Consider the following 21,455-nt stretch of genomic DNA (forward strand, 5'->3'; position numbering starts at 1 on the left):
ATAGATTGACGAGGAGCCACATTGGTGTTAACAGCCTTTATTTACAGACAGCCATGATGCGAAGAGAGAGAGAAAGGAAGTGGCCAGAGACCACTATATATAGATAACAACATGTAAGGGACATCACTCAAGATAACAATATAAATATAATACTAATACAGAGAGTGAGTTCCCTTGACCTCACAATTAACTCAATCTATTACAGGTAGAACATCAATATTCCCAAAATTTGATGTCAAGGGTAGAACATCAAGGTTCCCACAATTTGATGTCAAGGGTAGAACATCAATGTTCCCGAAATTTGATGTCAAGGGTAGAACATCAATATTCCCTAAATTTGATGTCAAGGGTAGAACATCAATATTCCCAAAATTTGATGTCAAGGGTAAAACATTAATATTCCCAAAATTTGATGTCAAAAGTAGAAGATCAATATCCCCATTGAGGAGCATGAATTTCTCGAAATATTTGTTTTGTTTTAGACTAAGATTAAATGTTAACCAGTCTGGGTTTAGCCAGACTTGCACTGACGCCCGAATAGTTTAATTATATTCCTAGGGGTTAGATTATGTATGATCATCCTTATGTGTGTTATGCTATTTTTAAAAATCAAAGCACAAAGCGTTGAAGAAAAAAAGAAGTCAAAGTGACACAATGTACAAATAATAGAAGAAAAAGAAATCGACGAAATCTGAAATTGAAAAAAAAAACAATACCTTTACACCGAAGACTTCTGCTACCCATATCAAAAATATCGAATGCATTTTAAAAAAAAATGTGTTCCCGCAGTTCGAAAAAAAAACTTAGATAAAACTCATTTGATAATTTAAAATTGGCCACAACAATGAAAAGTTAAACTGGTAATATCGAGAACACGAACCCACCTTGCTTAACACTGCTGTCCAACAAAATGGGATTTCCCGTCCATGATTTGACTTTCCCAGCGTCATCAAAGACCACATTTAGCTCCCCTAGATATTTGCCATAAGCGTAATCCTGAACAACGAGGACCGTGTCCCCGGTCTTGGAGTTTACAACAGTCGGGTACACGCCCTCGATTTTTTCTATAGACGGACCGGTGCCTTGAGGGAAAAGTTGTAACCGAAACAGAAATAATACATTTGGAAAGCAACAGAATACTTCTGTAAAGTCTGTTTGTTTAAGATTACTTATTATCTAGAGCAGTGGCTCTTAAACTTTTCGGACATAATTATCGAGCCAAACCAGTTTCCTTTGCGCATTTATCGAACTCTTCCGTTCGTGAGATCATATGAGTCGTGTGCGTGTCTTGATCTCCGCCTAACCATTGAGACTAAAAAATCACCGTACCCTGGGTTTCGATCGAAACCAAGTTGAGAACCACTGGTCTAGAGTGTGATAAGATAATTTAAAACTGATAGTGTATATTAAGAGGATGAATTTCTCCATGAATGCAGCATCAACGAAAAACTGTGTTGGTGAAATATGGAATTCATTAATTAACTAATGATGGAATAACTTGTTTTAAAATTCGAAATATTGTTTAAAACCATCTTTTACCATCGTAGATAAAAGAATGCGTATGTCCACCAACAATGATGTCCACGTCGGTCAATTTCTTCGCCAGCTCCATATCAAAATAGTATCCAGAGTGGCCGAGAGCGACAATCTTGTTGACTCCTTGATTTGAAAAAGTGTTTATTTCCCACTGGACTCTCCCAAGCTCTTCTAGGAACTCGACAGTTTCTGAAAATCCCAAAACGTTAATTTAAAAAAAAAAGGATTTAAGATATGGGTTAATTATTCAAGGAAATCAGATCGATACACGGGGCTTAATATATTTGTAGTTGATTCCAGGAACTACAGTGGCTCTCGCGCAGAATTGTGGACCCGCCCTCCCTCAGTCTGCTCCAGGTAGTTATTTTACCTGTGTTTGAAGTGTATGCCGTCTCCGGGGTGGTGTACCCAACCACACCTATCCACTCCCCGGTGACCGGTAGAACCGTTGATGTCTTGATGATGTTTTTCAGCTTTGGTGTGTTGTCAAGTTTCATGTTACTTGACAGCAGAGGGAAAGTCAAGTTTTTGGCGAAAGGTTCGAGGCCGTCAACTCCTTTGTCAAATTCGTGGTTACCCACAGCCTGTGGATAAGTTTCAAAAGTTTTTTTTAATGCGTTTCCTACTCCAGATCTGCTAATTGTTTTTAATACAATAACAGTCGCATAGTACGTACATTCTTGTTTTAAATTTCATACTTTAACTTTTACTAGCTCCATTAATATATTTTGATTTTTTTCCTAATACAGCTATAGTCTCAAAGAACGTGCTTTTTTATATTAAAAATAGTTTCTTTAAACGAGATATAACATTTATCTAAATTTTATTAAGCACCCACAGCATTCTGTTAGCTTAACAATGTACACGAAGAAGAGGCACGCATAGTCATATAATATCAAACGTCTCAAATCCCTCTGAGATTATTTGTATAATGTGTCAGGTTAGGATTATTTAAATCCCGTTTGACCGAGTAAATACTGACTCTTAAAAGAAACTACAAAAACTGTTTCATAAAAGCATAGTTGGTGGATTTGTATTCAAGACAACAGACGTTCAGATACCTTTTTTTTAAAAACTGCTTTTTATCAATTGTCGTCAAGTTTCTTAAAGAAAACAATAGTGCATATGAGATGATCCGTTGTGGATTTATTACAGATATACTCACCATAGCGTCGTATCCAATCAGGTTCATGAACTGAGCGCTGACTATTCCACCAAACTGGTAGAACCACAGAGTTCCCTGGAACTGGTCTCCGGCGTCCAGTAGAACGATATTGTTTTTTTCAGACCTTTTCTGTTTTACCTAAAATAGGAGATATTTTATTTGGGCGTTTCGAAAAATTTCTTTTACCCACAATTCACTTGAGAATGGAAGACATGAAGACTAATATTTATGAGTGAATAATAAATACAAAAATGACATATGGTACTTATTTGTGTAGCACGCAAAATTACTTATTTATCGTTTTTTGTCCTTAGAAATGAATTATTGTGTGCAATCCTTCAAGACACTGTGTTACTTGAGTATCACGTTTAGGGGTCATCCATAAATGACGTCACTCTTTTTTGGACGATTTTTACCTCCCCCCTTCCCCTCCATCACACTTCGTCTCAAAAACCTAGACCCCCCCCCCCCCAAAATGACGTCACACCTCAGTCTACAACCCCCCTCAAAATTGCAGTTGAATTTTTCTTAAAACATCGATATTTTTTCCAAAATCTTGTCTGAACTGTCAAAATAGAGTATTTTAATCAATTCCTATTGCAATTTATTAAAACAGTTTTCTAAAACGCAAAATAACGGCTAAAATTTTCTAACGTTGCTTTCTTATAATGCAAAAGTGTGACGTCGAATCATCTGAACCCCCCCCCCCTCCACCTCATCACACACCGTCACAAAATTACGGACCCCCCCTATGAATTTGACGTCATTTATGGACGACCCCTTAGCTGAAGACATAATTTATTACTCGTCTATGGTGCTCCTACTAAATTCATGTCTCTGTATACTAAATTAACTTACTAAGGTGTGAACCCTGGCAAATCCCCCAAAACAATTGTTTTCATTCGCCTGCTCTATGGTACATGGGGCGCTTCTCCTGAAAAGAAAACTAAATTTAATTGCATGTAATAAGAAATATAACAAAATACTATGACAAACAACAAAAGGAATATATAATTTAACACGCTAGGTAGTAAGCCAGTCACTTGTTGTTGCATTCCAGAGAATATATTTTATTGCAACAACAGTGCTGAAAAAGTGTGTTGTCGTGTGTTATCGTCGTGAGTTAAAGGTAGTAAAAGAATTTTAGCACCAAGACCGAACCAAGTTACTTTTTTTTTGTTTTACTGCGATTTTGTCGCTAAGTGGGTCACACAAATCTATTTTCTCTTCTCAGCATACAAGTGGAGTGATAAAAAATTATATAATTAGAGAGTTATAATCAATCGTGGTACCAAGAAACGAAACAAAATAGCGATTTATAAAAAAAAATCGTTGTACAAAGAAACGAAACAAATATAATTAGATAGTTATAAACAATCGTGGTAAAAAGGAAAGAAAAAAAAATATAATTAGAGAGATATAAACAATTGTTGTACCAAGAGACGGAAAAAAATAGTATTTGAAATCTGAGTAAAAATGAATAAAATACTTGTCTGCTTGTTCAATCCGTGCATGGATATCATTTGTGTGCAGAACAGTGAGGGTAAAGTCAGCAAATGTCGCAGGTAAACACAAGCAAAGTAGCGCTATCAGGAACATCCGGGTTGTTGACGTTATATTCGTTAGGGGCAGTAGACACTGAATGTGGAAACAGAGCAATGGAAAAATATAGATAAAAAAACACGGTTAAAGGCAATGTTTTTGTGTTGATGAGAGTTAAGATGCATTGTGTAAGTACGTGTGGTGTGAAGACCTGTATGTTCGCTGCTAACTTGAATCAACACGAAAATATACAGAGAAACCCTTAGCAGATTGATAAACAGTACTGTATGATGTTGTGATAGAAAATGTGTTGGTTTTTGGAAACATTTTGTTTTATTGCATTATTTCACCGTGTCGTTGGGAAGCTTATCTCACACGAGAGTAGGCGACGATACATATATGGTGAAAAAGAAGGTCTTTTGGGTGAGCCATTGAAGAGGTCGATTTAGTTTTAAGCAAATATTTTTTAAAGAAAAGCCTGATTTATAAACGAACCGTTTGCAAACAAAAGCTGCAAGATTAAAAATTATTTTTGCGAGTTCGCATTTAACAGGAATCCACACTTTTCGGTGCGTTCATATGGTGCGCAAGTCTTTATATATATATATATATATATATATATATATATATATATATATATATATATATATATATATATATATATATATATATATATATATATATATATATATATATATATATATATATATATATATATATATATATATATATATATATATATATATATATATATATATATATATATATATGCGATCGATTTTATTGAAATGTTTTAATGATTTCTAAAAATTAACTAAAACCGTTTATAATAAGAAACTTTTATATAAGCGTTAAAAAGAAGAAAATAAAATGACTTTCTATAATATGTAAAAGTCTCTCCCCTACAGAAGTAACTATAATGACAAGCCCAGCGTCTATGTGCAAAAAGTTAAGTAAAAAGCAAAGTATATTTTCGAGCATCGCAGTCAATGGGGGCAGTTGGAGTAGAGTGCACTCGGTATGTGAAGTGTGTGCAACACCATCTGAAACCATTTTTACTTTCCTTAACGTGAGTCAGGTACCCGTCAGAGCTGGGTGAACTCATGGACACCGAACCCTGTCATCCAAAATCGTCTGGATGTAAACGGTGAAATTTTGGTACGACAAATATTGCTTGGTTATTATTTAATAAGACCAACTTTTTGGTGTTAGATGTTCAACTATCTTCCGACTAATATTAATTTATAGTATCAAACGTCAGCATGAACGACTCAAGGCTATTTTTTTTTAAATTCACATAACATGGTTCAACAAAACAACATTTAATGGGTTTTTAAAAAATTTAACTTTGATTAGTTACCGAAAAAGCCAAATCTGTTTAGAGTTTTTCCCAAACCACAGTCTTTAAAACCCTATTTGTTTTATAACACTGCACGAAAGTTTTTTTAAAAATAATCTTACCCACTTTGAGTGACACGATGCTATTAATAAATCCACCACCCATAATCTTTGTTGTGTATTTAAATATCATTAGCACCAATAATAGTAGCTGTCGTTTTTAATACAACATTTTGCTAAATTAATTAGTGGTGGGTTATTTTTAATTTGGCGCTTCTGTAGTTGGCTTCACTACGCAACCCTTCCACTAACTAATTAACATATCATAGCTTTGTAATTACCCGTCCAGATTGATTCTAATAAAACGTCAACACAAAAACTTTTAGATATAGAGTCTAGAGTCTAGAAGGCGAACTTCAGGTATTTCTATTATCGATAGAAATCTAAGTATTGCGAACATTTACATTTCAATCAAAATTAGTCACTAAAACTCGAACAAAATATGTCTTTTACATAGATCTATAACCAACTGCAGAGGATAAGCTTTTAGTGTATTTTTTTTTTAATTTTGAATTTGAAATAAGCGTATCTAAAACAAAAACACACAATTTCTATTCCGGAAGTAAATATGACGCCATCATAGATTTGCTTTACATCCGGTATTGTACAATGTAAATAGTACAGGGTTAATACGCCTAATGAGAAAATTGTGGAAGATTCAGTGGTAATACACCCGGGACGTGTATAAAATGATCATTTGAGTAGGGTACTATCCCCTCGGTCTATTACCAAACTTTGTAAATATTAACTCCTGAAATACACTGCAAGAAATTACTTACCGTTTGAAAGTAATAACAACAATGATATACACAAAGTACAACGTTTACAAAATTCCGATTTAAGCAATCACAAATATGGCAAGAGGTTTTTTCTGCCTAGAAGGACTATACGACTTTTAATAATGTGTGCGTGTTGTTGTGACCCTAGTTGCTCTGTTAGTTGTTCCCCTAGCTGTGTCCTAGCTGTATCCCTACTGTGCCCCTAATTGTATCCCTTGCTGTACCCTAAATTGTGCACCTAATTGTGCCATTTCTTATGCCCCTAGTTGTGCCCTAGTTGTGCCCTTGTTGCACTCTAGTTGTGCCCATAGTTGTGCCCATAGTTGTGCCCTAGCTGTGCCCCTAGTCATGCCTTAGTTGTGCCCTAGCTGTGCCCCTAGCTGTGCCCCTATATATATATATATATATATATATATATATATATATATATATATATATATATATATATATATATACATTGAGGGGTTATATACAGTGAATTACTTAACTTTTTAACTCTTTGTCATCCGACCAACTTACATATTTGATCACAAATAGTCCTAACAAAAACGACTGTCGCAAACATATGGTGTTCTCTTAAATATAGAAATTCATGGATGGCTTTAAGCAGTTGTTCAATAAAAAATACTTGCTATCAAAATATGTTAGCAGAAAAATTTCTTTCAAAATATGTTTGCATAATAAATAAGAATTAAGAGTTGTGTAAACTTTGATACTATAAAATCGAATAAATAAACACACAAATTCATCGTCTACATTTAGCAACTCCATAAAGCCAGCTTTAATAACAAAATCTTTATTTAAATATTAAAATGATCAAAAGTGGGACTTTGAAATGTTACAACCTATCTGACATGAGGTATAAACAGTGTAAAATTTAACATCAACATTAATCGAACATAATGGCACATTAGCAGTAACAGTAGATATAAACATGTGTTTATCGTTTATGGCAATATATCACATGATATTAAAGCAACAACATAACGGATAAGATGGATGACATAAACAAAATAATTGCAGACGAGTAAACATGTTTGATTGCTACGTTCGTTGTTTTGCAGTTGTCTACATCATTAGAAACGAACCGGATTCGATCCTGAAGCCCAGTCGTTATTGGGCTGAACTTTTTCACATAGCTGATCAAGATGTCTGTGTCTAGATCTCCTGGAATATGTTGATAAAGGGTCAGATTAAAGCGGAATTTAAGTGACATTTTCAGTTTATTGAAAATTGATAATCTAGCCTTGATAAAAAAATACGTTTAATGTTTTTATTCATAAACGTAAAGTTTTTATATAATTGGAGAAAATTTCGATGTATAAGCTAATTAAACTTTTTTTAGCACTTCATATTCAAAATATGTTAAAGCTAATATATATATATATATATATATATATATATATATATATATATATATATATATATATATATATATATATATATATATATATATATATATATATATATATATATATATATATGAGTCAGGCAGTTTCTTGAAAGTTCAGATCTTTGAGAGACAAAACAAAAACCAACATAAAGCAAATCTCCTCTGTTCACCACCTAGATCTAGACAAAAATAAAAATGTATGCATGAATGTTTCATCTTCACCTAAAGGAATTCTATTGATGATGTTTGACTTGAGAACTGTATAGCCGTCGCCACCCTTAATTACAAAGGTAATAGCGAGTATCTTGTAGTGTTTGTCTACTTGGACGTTCTCCAGCCTGGGAATGTCGCACTGTGTGCAGGTGACCAGAAGTTCGTGAACTCTCTGACCCACTGGACGATCCATGTTGTACGTCACTCTCATGCCTGCGGTAGAGATTCGTGTTAGACTAGTTACAACTTTAAAAGTATACAAATAGATATAAATATAAACGATATATCTAGCGCATTAGAATCGTCTTTTAAACCAATTATTATATAGTTTTTCAACAGTAAAAAAAGTCTTTTTTAATAAACACCAATTTAAAAAAAATACAAATGGTTTTTATGATATATATGCTGGGTAATGAAAAAAAAGAAAGGATAAATCCCACTTACCAGATACTTGCAAAAACCCACCAAAGCCGCTGTCTGTAGAGTTGACCCATTTACTAGCACAGTACTCAAACACGTCAAGAAGTGTTTGTCCGGTAACTTCAACAATGTCAACTTCATTTCTAAACGGCTGGACAAAAATAACGTTCTCTGTTGTGATGTTACCTGGATATTGTAACATTTGTGTTATTTTACTGGAATTTATTTTTTACAGATTATTACGTTAGAAGATAAACAGTAGTAATTTGTTTTTTTTTAAATTGATGGTAATTTTTTTGTTACACAAATATAGCAGGAACTCGGCTAAAAGACTTGAGGTTTAACAAGCCATGACTATATCATTCAACCACATTACTTCCACACATTCTATATTAAAAGTGTATAATATTGCTGACTAATTTCCAACAACACACATATGGATTAAAATATGCATCAGTATATATACAGCATCATTATTATCACCTATGTGCCTCAAACACAGGGGGGTGCAGATAAAGTAGAGTTAATCTGTTTCAAATACCGCAGCATACAGTGGAATAGTGTGATCAGCAGTATGTCCAGCAGGCTTAGTTTCCCTAACGTGAGTCAGGTACTCATCAGAGCTGGGTGGAGATTCACGTTAGCAGAGGCGTAGCGACCCTTCCCGGCGCCCGGGGACAAACTTTCCGATTTGCACCCCCCCCTCTCGAGATTTTGATTTGCACCCCCCCCCCCCCTCCCATCAAACTTTCGATTTGCACACCCCCCCCCCCACTCGAGATTTTAATTTGCACCCCCCCCCTCAACCTTTCAATTTATTTTTCCAACCCATTTTTGCGCCCCCTAAGCTCGGCGCCAGGGGACATATGTCCCCCCCGCCCCCCCCCCCCCCCCCCCCCTCGCTACGCTACTGCACGTTAGCACTCCCAAGCTCAGGCCGCGTCGTCCCCTGTATTTACATCTTACCTATATTAATTGAAGAGCGTATACCCCCTCCGTTGACCATCGCCATCGCAACATCGCTCCATGTACCATTTGAATGACGCAGGTTGTGTTGTATCATTGCATCGGTGATCACATTCCCTGCGAGCAAGAGATTTATCATGTTGGGGTGGTCTTAATGCATCTTTTAAGTCTATTTTCATTAAACTAGTCACATTAAATGTCCAAGACTACAAACTATTTACAATTCAAAGATTTATTACATGTTAAACAAAATTGCCTTATGTTTATCATAACTTAATCTTTATACAAGACCACTAGGTCGTAAATAATAGGGCATAAAGTGTGATGTTTAGCAGCAGTTTTAATGCTTACGAGCCGGCCAGCGGCATAACATACGCCGCTATTTAGTTGTTGTCTTTTCTACTTTTCAGTAATTCATAATTTGTGAATTCGACGGTACCAACGCTGCCACTGAAAATATTTCTTTAAAACACTATAAGTAGCTCGTTAAGGACCATAAACCCCCCCCCCCTTTCCGTCCCCCGTCCCCCCGTCCCCCTTACGTTTAAGATCGTTTCAAACTAAATTATCTGCCCCTAATAGTCGTCACTAAACCCGGCTCTGCTTGTAAACATTTAGAGTGAACACAGCTCACTAAGACCATGTAGGGGTGGGGAGGTAGGGAGAGCGTTTACAGCTTGTTTTAAAGCGTCTCCCGGAAGAGAATTATATATATAGATACTGGCGCTATAAATTCAGATGCTACATAGAATTACTTGAAAAGATATGGGCTGCAACTAAGTATTTTAAAGTCTTTCGTTTAATACGAATATATAGGGGGAAAAACAATAGAATTAAACATTGTTGCAATCTACTGAAGTTAACAAAAATTACAACCAAGGTAACAAAGATTTTATTGACCTAAGTTATAAAGAAACTTATTCAAGTTTTTAAAATTTTACTTGCTACGGAAATTAACAAAAAGTACAACTTTAACAACTTGACAAAGATCTACCACATATCGAAATTCACAAAGATTACCCGTGAACAAAAACTTACCAATGTTAACAACTTACCAATGTTAACAAAAACTTACCTATGTTAACAAAATCTTACCTATGCTAACAACAACTTACCTATGTTACACTCTGCTCTCCGACACACCTGCTTGTCAGTGCTCAAGAACACGTAGCTCTCACCTACGACGGTTTTCTTAAACGCGTTCACCTGCGGCAGGTAGGTGTTAATCAGTGCCATCGTCTCATTATCTAAGACACAAATAATTATAATAGAAATGAGGGGGAATGATTGAAAGCATCTTTTTATAAACAGAATTGGTTAAGCTTCTGTAGCAAAACTATTTGATGACCATAGTTTTTGCCAAAAAGAAAAACACGTATTTTGTCAAGTTTTGGTTTAACCGTGAAGGCACTTTTTAAGAATAATAACTAATTAAAAGTTTTCTCGTTATTTGTGACAACGTGTTTTTCTATGGGCCCGCCACATTCGCCAACAACAAACGACGCCTCTATGGCTCCAGTTCAAAAGAATTCATTGAGTCCACTCAGCTGTGTAAGGTACCTGACTAGATTTTGGGAAAGGAAATACGGCACTGTCATAGTGCTAGCCATTCTAGTCCTTAAAATACCACATTCATAGAAAAGATAAACTTTAATACATCTGTGAGTGGACTACTGGTTCTAAAAGAGTACTTTTACACTTCTTTTACTGAATAATAAATACAGAGCAAAGATAATGCAATCATAAAAAATGGACACAAAACATAAAAACAAGTTAATTAAAAAAGTCTAGTGACATTTATGCGCAATTTCCTTATGTTATCTAAAAATAGCTCTGACGTATAATGATTGGGTGCGTTCAAGCTTGAAGAGCGATCGGTTTGTAGGTGTTTATGTAATTTTAAAATTTGTGACCGAACGAGAGGATATTTTTGAAAACTTTCTTCGGCAATACTGTTCTAAATTATGGCAGGAATCGATTGGTACATGTTTCAAGTCGCTAAGTGGTCTGGTTGCCGAGATATGGGCCAAAAACTGCATTTTTTCGAGGTTTTTTGGCTTTTACGGGAAATACATGAAAGAAACCCGGAATTTTTATGGCCTATGCTCATTCTCGTAACTTTCTTAACATAATTGCTTTTGGAACTAGTCATCGATATTGCTTCGTTGAGGAGGAGATACGACTTAAAGCCCGGACACACATTCATCCATCCATCCATCCATTCCCAGAAATGACGAGTTAATAAACGCAATTCTCCAGAATGGAAATTGCGCTAAAAACTATTAAGACACATATAGTATGTATCGTAATAAGTAATTTAAATGAACTAAAATCAATGAAACTACTACGATTGTATTGCTACTTCACGAAGAATATGAATGAACCTTGAGCAACACTGCCGTTCAACAAAATTGGATTTCCCGTCCATGATTTGACTTTCCCAGCGTCATCAAAGACCACATTTAGCTCCCCTAGATATTTGCCATAAGCGTAATCCTGAACAACGAGGACCGTGTCCCCGGTCTTGGAGGTTACAACAGTCGGGTACACGCCCTCGATTGTTTCTATGGATGGGCCGGTGCCTGGAAGAAAAAAAAAGGGTTAAAAAGTAAACAAAAAGTTATTTCAATAGCCTAAAAAATGCAGTTCCTTATATATATATATATATATATATATATATATATATATATATATATATATATATATATATATATATATATATATATATATATATATATATATATATATATATATATATATGGGGTAAAATACAACGCTTTAAGTTTTTCATTCACTTTTGTTAAAGTGGATTGCTTAAAATACTCATTAAAAAATTAATAACTACATGAATCATTAACCATAATGCACCATAGCTCACAAAGTTTACAATACAATGTATTATTATAATATGGAATCCATATTCAATTTAATATGATCAAATTATATTTCATAACTTAAAACGTAGTGCCGAATAAATATAGTTTCACCATTATAGAGAAAAGAATGCGTGTGTCCACCAACAATGATGTCCACATTTGTCAACTGTTTCCCCAGCTCCACATCAAACGAGTATCCAGAGTGACCAAGGGCGATAATCTTGTTAATCCCTTGAGCCGTCAAGTTGTTCACCTCCGCCTGTACAGCCGCGAGTTCCTGCACGAACTCAACAGTTCCTGGACGTGACAAACTCTCAAGTTTAAAACGCCATTAGGAAAATGGTATAGGGTCATTAATCGAATGACCCCACATAAATTCTTAGATTTGCGAAATATAAGAGTTTCTTTCAGGCATGTTTTGAATGGGGGGGGGGGGGCATTGCCAACCCTCTCAGAAGACGTCCACCCCCCATCCCCCAGACAATATAAAAAACATTTATAAATGACATTGAAAATATAAACTTCAACTATTGTCTTTCCACCCTTCGGAAATGTTAAGAGCGTCCTTCTCCACCCCAGAAGTTGATTCTGCACCCACCCACCCCCCACCCCACCCCCCATTTTGAGAAAACATCTCTCAAAGAAATCCTGTTGGAGATTATAAACTCTGTGTGTTCATACTCATATCCCCAACACAGATATGTATAAACAAAGGACGCCGTGTGCACAGTAACTAATTTACCTGGGGATGAAGAATAAGCTGTCTCCGGGGTGGTGTACCCAACCACACCTATCCGTTCCCCGGCGACCGTTAGAACCGTTGATTTCTTGATGATGTTTTTCAGCTGTGGCGTGTTGTCAAGTTTCATGTTACTTGACAGCAGAGGAAATGACAAGTTTTTGGCGAAAGGTTCGAGACCCTCGACACCCTTGTCAAATTCGTGGTTACCCACAGCCTGTGGATTAAATGTTTTGAAGTTTTGTTTTTGTGTGTGTATATTTACGTTCCCATTTCGTATGATATATCTTGTAGCATTTATAAATACAATTATAGTCTTGAATTCTTTGCTTTCTTCTATTATAAATTTAATACAATAACATGATTTAATGAATGTAAACATTCAAATTTAATATAAAAATACAAGTTTATAAAATGTATTAAATACCCTAAGCTATGTAGTCAAAAAAGCTTAAAAAGATTACGCAAGAAACCGCACACACAGCCATCTCATGTCAAACGTCTTAAATCCCTCAGAGATTATTTATATCAGGTGTCAGGTTGGGATTAATTAAATCCCGCTTGACAGAGTAAATATTGGCTCTTGAAAAGAACGACGAAAACCCTTTAACATCACGTCATGGGGAGTATAGTCATAAAGACGACATACCGTTTTTTGGGCCTACTTTTTAACACGTTTTTATTAACTCAGCTTCGCGTGTGTTTGTTGTTAAAATTGACATCGAAAATTAACCCACTTCTGATTGCTCAATAGATCTGAAATTTGGCATGTAGGCTACTTTCGCCTAACAATTTCAGATGCAATCATAAAAACTAGCAATTAGAGACGGTAATTAGCTTAATTTAATTACGCCCCAAGGACCATAAAATTGAGGACATGATTTCTAAAGATACCGACAAGACTGGAGGCTTATAGACACAGTTACTTCGGCCCCAATCGATGTGAGCGCGCTGGCCGTGATCGTATAGTGGTTAGTACTTCGCGTTGTGGCCGCGACAACCCAGGTTCGAATCCTGGTCGCTCAAGATTTTTTTAGTCCGTGTATTTATAAACACTTAGTCAATTCATACTTAATCAAGTCATTAGATAAAGTAGAAAATAAACTATATAAAAAACTTTTTTAAAAACCACGTTTTTCATGTGTAGCAACGGACTAAAAAGGAGAAAATAAAATACTTAAAAAAAACTTTTTAAAAAACCACGTTTTTCTTGTGGACTAAAAAGTAGAAAATAACTATTTACATACATTTGATGACAAAAAACGTGGGTCGGGCAGATGGGTCGGGAAATTTGATGGTGAACGTACCCACGTTTTTTGTCATCAAATGTATGTAAATAGTTATTTTCTACTTTTTAGTCCACAAGAAAAACGTGGTTTTTTAAAAAGTTTTTTTTAAGTATTTTATTTAAAATTGGTCGTAGAGCTTCCTGATGAAAAAGAGCAAAGAGGCAAATGGGTTTATATAACGTGTATTTACCATGGCGTCGTATCTTATAAGGTTCATGAACTGAGCGCTGACTATTCCACCAAACTGGTAGAACCACAGAGTTCCCTGGAACTGGTCTCCGGCGTCCAGAAGTATCGTGTGGTTGACGTGTTCGGCTCTTTTCTTTTCTACCTGAAACACAACACATGTGTTAAATTTACACTAAACACAAAACATTTGTTAAATTTACATTATTTTCGGAGCTCCCTGACAAAGCACATACATACAACTCACTGAGATATTGGGTACTTATACAATCAAAGACAGTGAAGTTCCATTTTCGAACCTGATGGTCCATAGGACAAGTAATATAGAGTTCACCTGTTTTTGTGACCTGGTCCTATGAAGGGATAGTGTGGTCAGCACAATGCCCAGCAAACCATCACATTCCCTAACGTGGACAGGTACGTTTTACTTATTTGAACCCGGATTCGAACTCGAGACTTACGAGCTCGAAGTATAGCGCTCTACATCTATGTAACGCGAATCAAAGATGGGCAGTCAGTTGTTTACAGGGAATAAGAAATTAAAAAAAGATAATACGTAGTAGTGAACTGTGCTTTTAGAAAAATCTCTCCGTATTTATCGTTTGTCTTAAGATGTTCAATTTCCCCTAATTCAAGAAAACAAGCCTTATCTTAGTTTTGCATTGACTAGAAGATTTTATTTTTCACTTGATTCTGTTGTTCCTATATTAATTATGCTGGTGTATACCAAAGTAAAAAAAAAGTTTAATACATCTTATTGTGAGAAGACCAGATATTCACTTAGCATGTAAATCCCAGATAAATGTGAAACGATGCTGTAACTTACCATGGTTCGAATCCTGGCTACTCCACCAAAGCAATTTTTGCCCGCCGCCTGCTCCGGTGTACAAGGGGCGCTTCTCCTGAGAGGAAATATTAAATTTTACTGCATGTAATCAGAAGAACTAAATTTTATCTGACTATTATAATCTACGTTTTAACATCTTAAAATATTTTTATTTCCAACTAAAATCTACAATTTTCAATGGTTTTTTTATTTACGCTGAATAACATTTTTACTAAGTTTTTAATCGCCATTGAAATTTATTTTTATCTGACAATGCTTATTATATCTCATAATAAACTATTTTAAGAAATCATGGCATGTTTTTTTTTTACTTCCTGTTATGATCTATTTTTATCTGAACGTGCTTTTATTTCAAAGAATAATCTGTAATTTAATACGCAAGGTAGTGTGTCAGTCATTCAATCACACCTAGACGTAAGTATTTGAACAAAGTAATCGTCGACAAGATATATTGCAGGATATATTGCTGGATATATTGCTGGATATATTGCAGGATATATTGCAGGATATATTGCAGGATATATTGCAGGATATATTGCAGGAAATATTGCAGGATATATTGCAGGATATATTGCAATATATATTGCTGACAAAATAGGCGTTTTTTTCAGTGACGTCATCCGGGTTATTGCTATTAAAATAATATTTAATGCTAGGGCCGAATAACGTAAAGGCAATTTTAAAAATTCTAACTCTGCTCTTTAGCCCGAGCAGGACCAGTAATAATTACCATCTCTTCCCAACATCTGAATGTCAAAATGTTTCACGGAGTTGTATTTAAAAGTAATACTTGAACGTTGACACAAAAATAATTTATTAAAATCGTAAAAACCACATAAAAAAATTACGCGTCAGTTTCTTCAATCCTGGCGTGGACATCGTTTGTGTGTAGCAGTGTAAGGCTGAAGTCCGAACGTGTGGCAGGCAACGACAGACAAAGTAGAGCAGTCAGACACAGCGGGGCTCTAAACATCATCTTTGTCAGGGGAAGTAATCATTGAAATTAGTAGAAGAACAAGGGAAATAATCATATTAAATGTACATAAAATAGTAAAACTCAAAATAGTTTGTGTGTTGTGGTGATAGGTTAGATAGTTGATTATTTTATGTGTCCGTGCATGTGTTGAGGTGTCTGTATGCTTTTATAATAAACATACGAACTTTATTGATTTTATCTTTTTTGAAAAAATCTAATCGAATAACTTTAGTTTAAGGAGGGTAATATGAATTTAAGAATCAATGAGATTCGTAGTTCTAATACTATAGAAAAAATTCTAAAAATGATGCTAATTATCTGATGTTAAATATATATAAAAAAAAAGAAAAAAAGAAGAAAAAAATCTGATGTAATTATGTATCTACATTTTCAGGTTTAAAAAAAAATTGTAATTAGACGTTTTGTATTAGATCTATGTAAAAGTGAACCATCTTAATGAATGAAAGTATGCTTAAGTTGGCTACAAGTAAGAAAGAAGTACTACTATTGTAAATCTGTATCAGTCCTCACAAGCCGACGATTAAAACTGTAATACTAAAGCGAAGATGCAAGGCAAACTGACGCTGTAAATTACATGTCTGAGGCTGGAAAAATAATATTTAAAAAATGATTTAAGTAAAATTTCCCTAATGACCTAATTGGGCAAGTGTCTATTCGGACAAGCGTCTTTAGAGAATTTGACGCTGCAAGTTGTTGGTCGTATTCAAATTGTCAGATCTTTTGATACGTATATTGCCTAATAATTTATTGGGCTTTTTGTTTTAATCGTCTCGCTATTTTTTAAATGACTAAGCGGAGTGGGTGGAATCTTTTTAGCATTGGACATAGGCGCTTGTGTTGTATTTCTGATGTGATACTTTGCCTAGCTTGTATACTCAATGTTGTGTGGTGATCGTTTCAAAAATGGTTTTGTCAGCGGCGATTTTTTAATAAAATGTTAAACTATTTAGAAAAACTCAAAAATAAAACAATTTTTGTGGATTATTTACACTTTATATTGCTTATAATATATTATAAAGACAGCATTGAGTTTATCTTTAATAATTTATTTACTTTGATTTTGGTCATTATTTTTTTTGGTGGGGGTAAGGTGGGGGCAGAGGGGGGTAAAAGTCTATTCGAACAAATGGTCTTTAGCATCAACGTCCAACTCCCAAACTAAAGAACACCTGTTGAGGGTGACACGTATTATTTTATTTTAAAACTAAAGTTTAGGGAGAGACAGTTAAATAACGTGTATGAGGGGGGTGGAGGTTACTGATTAAATCAAGACCGTTGGTAGAAAAGAAAGCACTAATTCCGCAAGTGAAAACGAAAGCTTTACACACACTTTGCAAACCTTTGATTTTTAATAACGTTTTCCAACTCAATCTTCCTGCTTTATCCGAGAGAACAAGAAATATCAAATTAAATATTACTGCAGTACCTATCACCAAATAAATTTTCCTGCTTTGCCTGAAAAAAAAAACCCACCTAAGTGAACCAAATACGGTGTCTGACAAATCTAAGTTATTTAAATAAATTCTCCTGTTCTAACAGTAAATCGAGACTTCTTTCATGAAAGACAAACAACCCGCGCCCGTCTATATGTGCGGGTTTGTCACAATTATGTTCGAAATGAACGTGTCGTGATCTCGAGAAGTGGGCCTTCGTACTTTGAACCACAAGCCCTTACTGCAACCTGTGGCCCTCTACGGCACTCGATCTGTCCAGGAACTGGGATAACCTTTACTCGATGTTGAACATTTCCGCCGCCATCGTTTATTTTTTCGTTTTTTTTTTTCTTTTTCTTTTTTTTTTTTTTTTTTTTTCTTTTTTTTTCGTTTTTTTTTGTTGTTTTTTTTTTTTTTGTCGCCCGCCTGAAAGCTTTCAATGCGAAGGTAATTTGTCAACACACAAAGCTTTTTAGTCAGGCTTCAATAAAGATGATGACATATCCTAACCTTTGAGAAGTATAACAATATTTTAAAACGATTTCTTCTTTGTAAACAAAACGATAATACTTTAACCGTCTTTGAAAACCGTGGTGTGTCTAAACCAGGAAGTTACAATGTAAACAAAAATTTTTAACTTTTAGTCGAACAATGGAGGATTACATTCACTCGATCGTGTTAAATGGAAATATAAATTGTGCTTCTTATTTAATCATAGACGGTACTAGTGAATCTGTTTGGCTAAGGGGTCATCCATATATGACGTCACGCTTTTTTGACGATTTTTACCTCCCCCCTCCCTCTGTCACACGTCGTCACAAAAAGCCAGGCCCCCTCCCCCCCCCCCCCCAAAATGACGTTACACCTCAGCCTACAACCCCCCTCAAAATTGCTGTTGAATTTTTCTTAAAATATAGATATTTTTCCAAAACTTTTGTTAGAAATCTGACATAATTTTGATAAATTTCTAATACTATTTTTTAAAACCGTTTTCCTAAAACGCGAAATAATGGCTAAAACTCGTTTTCTAACATTGCTTTTTTATAATGCAAATAAGTGACGTCACACTATCTGAACACCTCCTCCTCCCCCTCATCACACACCGTCACAAAATTACGGACCCCGCCTCCTCCCTACGAGTGTGACGTCATTTATGGACGACCCCCTAAGACTTAATTCTTAACCTGAGACTTAACACTAACCCTAGCCTCAACCATTATATCTAACTCTCGCCCTGATCCAAACTTTAGTTAAACCCTTATCAGTGATACTAGCAGAAATATTATTTATTTTTCTGGAACTCTATACAACGCCACGTTACATAAAGTTGGTTATAAACTAACGTATTTCGCAAAGCTATAAAGTCGATGTAACACGTCATCGAACTTTTGAAGTCATATTTTCACCGAGAGATTGTGTACACAATGTCTATTACCCACTTGTCAGCTACCAAAGCGGTAAGCTCTTGAAGATAGTATAGAGCTGACAGCGGAGGTAAGGGTAAAATATACAAGCCGGATTTGTCTCACAATGGGTGATCGAGGACAGGTAAACTTAAGGTACTATACCTGAGGTTAGGGCAATGTGGATAATACAGGATTACTACATCCGGGTTGTGTACGTAGCGGATAATAATAATAATAATAATAATAATAATAATAATAATAATAATAATAATAATAATAATAATAATAATAATAATAATAATAATAATAATAATAATAGTAATAATAATAATAATAATAATAATAATAATAATAATAATAATGATAATAATAATAATAGTAATAAATATTAAAATAATTATAACTAGTAAAAATATTAGTATTAGTACAATATATGTATGTTAAGTATATATATATATATATATATATATATATATATATATATATATATATATATATATATATATATATGTGTGTGTGTGTGTGTGTGTGTGTGTGTGTGTATACTCACGTCTTTTTAGGATGTTATACTATTGTACCCCATCCCCACTCCACTTTGGAGAGATTACTTTAACACACTAATTACATTGTTTCATGTGATTTATTGAAACAAGGTGGTTGTGATATATAGTGATTAATACATCCGGGTCTTCTACTATGTGGATACTGGCAGCAGGGAGAGGGATGGGGGTTAATATACATGGTAGTAAATATAAAGCGTAAGCAATATCGGTGTGACGGGGGGGGGGGTAAAAAAACGAGGGTTAATTTATATAATACACGACAACCAGCGCTAGTACACCAAGGCGTCTATCGGCCACCTGAATCATTTCAAAACCTCACCCACTTTGGCAACCTCTGCTTAAAATACATCATTTACAGCACTCTTAATGCTGACTATCACTCGTTCTTCCCTGGGATGGACATTTATAAGTCTACCCATCATGTACACAATAATTCATTAGCATCTAATTACACATATGCCGTGTGTTATTTACGGAGAACAGCGCTGGCCTATTTTTAGGCGTGCATTAGCATATCAATTTTTACCTCAGTTTGCATTACAGTTTTTTTTTTTTAAATAAACAAGCTTTCAGTAAACCAGCACGAAATCCTTCACTTTTCATTACCCCGCTTATTAAGCAAATACTTTCAGCCTCAGTACTTGCCATTTTCCTTTAACTTATCCGTCCCCTCCCCACCCCCCAAAACACATTCACACCGCACACACTTTGATTTGAAATTTGAAGCCTTTAACCATGCGGTTAACGAGACACCCAATCTTTGCATTCAAACCAATGTTTCTTCCAGACTTTTTTCCCCGGGGTGGGGGCAGTTGATATGTTTGCGGGGGTTGGGGGCGGACTACATTTTCCTGAGGGAGGGTGTGACACTGGTAAAAGTACATGCTTTCTTAATAAAGTCCATTTCGGGAGGGGGGTAGACTTTCTTCGGGGGGGGGGCATAATTTCCCCCCCCCCCCCCCCCCCCCCCGAAGATATGCCCGGAAGGAACTCTGATCAAAATACAAAAAAAAAAATAGATCAGCACTAGTTTAGGCATTTATAGAAAGTTTAATCCGAGTACAGTCCATCTATCACGTAGCTTTGAGTAAGATCCTTCTATCGACTTACCAACATATTCAGGTAAACTGAACCACGTACATTTACATTCAGTTTTAAGGAAAACAAACTAAAAACGTCAATTCTATAAGCTCGCTGTATTTACTATCGCGTTCAATTGGAAATGAAGGACGAAAAATAAAATTAAATTCTTAACTTGACGGTATGCTGAAAATGAAGCAAAGGATTAAATACTTTTTACGAGTAAACACAGTAGTTTATGCTGACTAATCTGCCGGTATTATAACTGATTTGTTTTGAGATTTAATAAAAAGGGGATGGGATTAAGACGCGATTAAGTAGGTGATGCGTCAAGGCGAATGTTTTATTCACAACATATTGCTCCACTGAAATATTTATTACTGATGTGGATTGTTTACGCACATACCGCATACATTTAATTGCCCTCCCTCCCCCCCCCCCCCACACACACCACAGAAAAATAAACGACTGTTGGGCCTTGTCTGATTAATGTTATAGAGAAAGTAAATACTTAACTCGGTATACTTTCTGAAAAGTCGTGCCGTCAGAGACAATCATTGCCTACCTCGTGCCTATATCGTGCCGTCACAGATAGTCATTGCTTACCACTTGCCGTCAGTGACAGTC

General features: G+C 35.3%; 1 protein-coding gene across 3 annotated transcripts in view; it reads right to left on the reverse strand.

The window, feature by feature from the left end:
• LOC131957893 (snake venom 5'-nucleotidase) overlaps positions 1–17,942 on the reverse strand; it is a 34,928-nt gene extending 16,986 nt beyond the window's left edge. The window contains exons 1-12 of one of the 3 annotated variants that reach the window (XM_059322723.1): positions 17,820–17,942; positions 16,198–16,325; positions 15,329–15,404; positions 14,507–14,647; positions 13,031–13,244; positions 12,400–12,585; positions 11,797–11,994; positions 10,528–10,659; positions 9,413–9,529; positions 8,471–8,632; positions 8,036–8,239; positions 7,214–7,587 (exon numbers count right to left, since the gene is read on the reverse strand). In XM_059322723.1, coding sequence (XP_059178706.1) covers positions 7,391–7,587; positions 8,036–8,239; positions 8,471–8,632; positions 9,413–9,529; positions 10,528–10,659; positions 11,797–11,994; positions 12,400–12,585; positions 13,031–13,244; positions 14,507–14,647; positions 15,329–15,404; positions 16,198–16,325 — 1,755 coding nt within the window. In that variant the 5' untranslated portion in view covers positions 17,820–17,942 and the 3' untranslated portion in view covers positions 7,214–7,390. The other 2 variants (XM_059322724.1, XM_059322726.1) reach the window with 2 other exon arrangements.
• Positions 17,943–21,455: the final 3,513 nt, after the last annotated feature.

Source organism: Physella acuta, unplaced genomic scaffold, assembly GCF_028476545.2.
Source record: "Physella acuta isolate Inbredline_101_S28 unplaced genomic scaffold, ASM2847654v3 ptg001276l, whole genome shotgun sequence".
Classification (NCBI taxonomy): Eukaryota; Metazoa; Mollusca; class Gastropoda; family Physidae; genus Physella; species Physella acuta.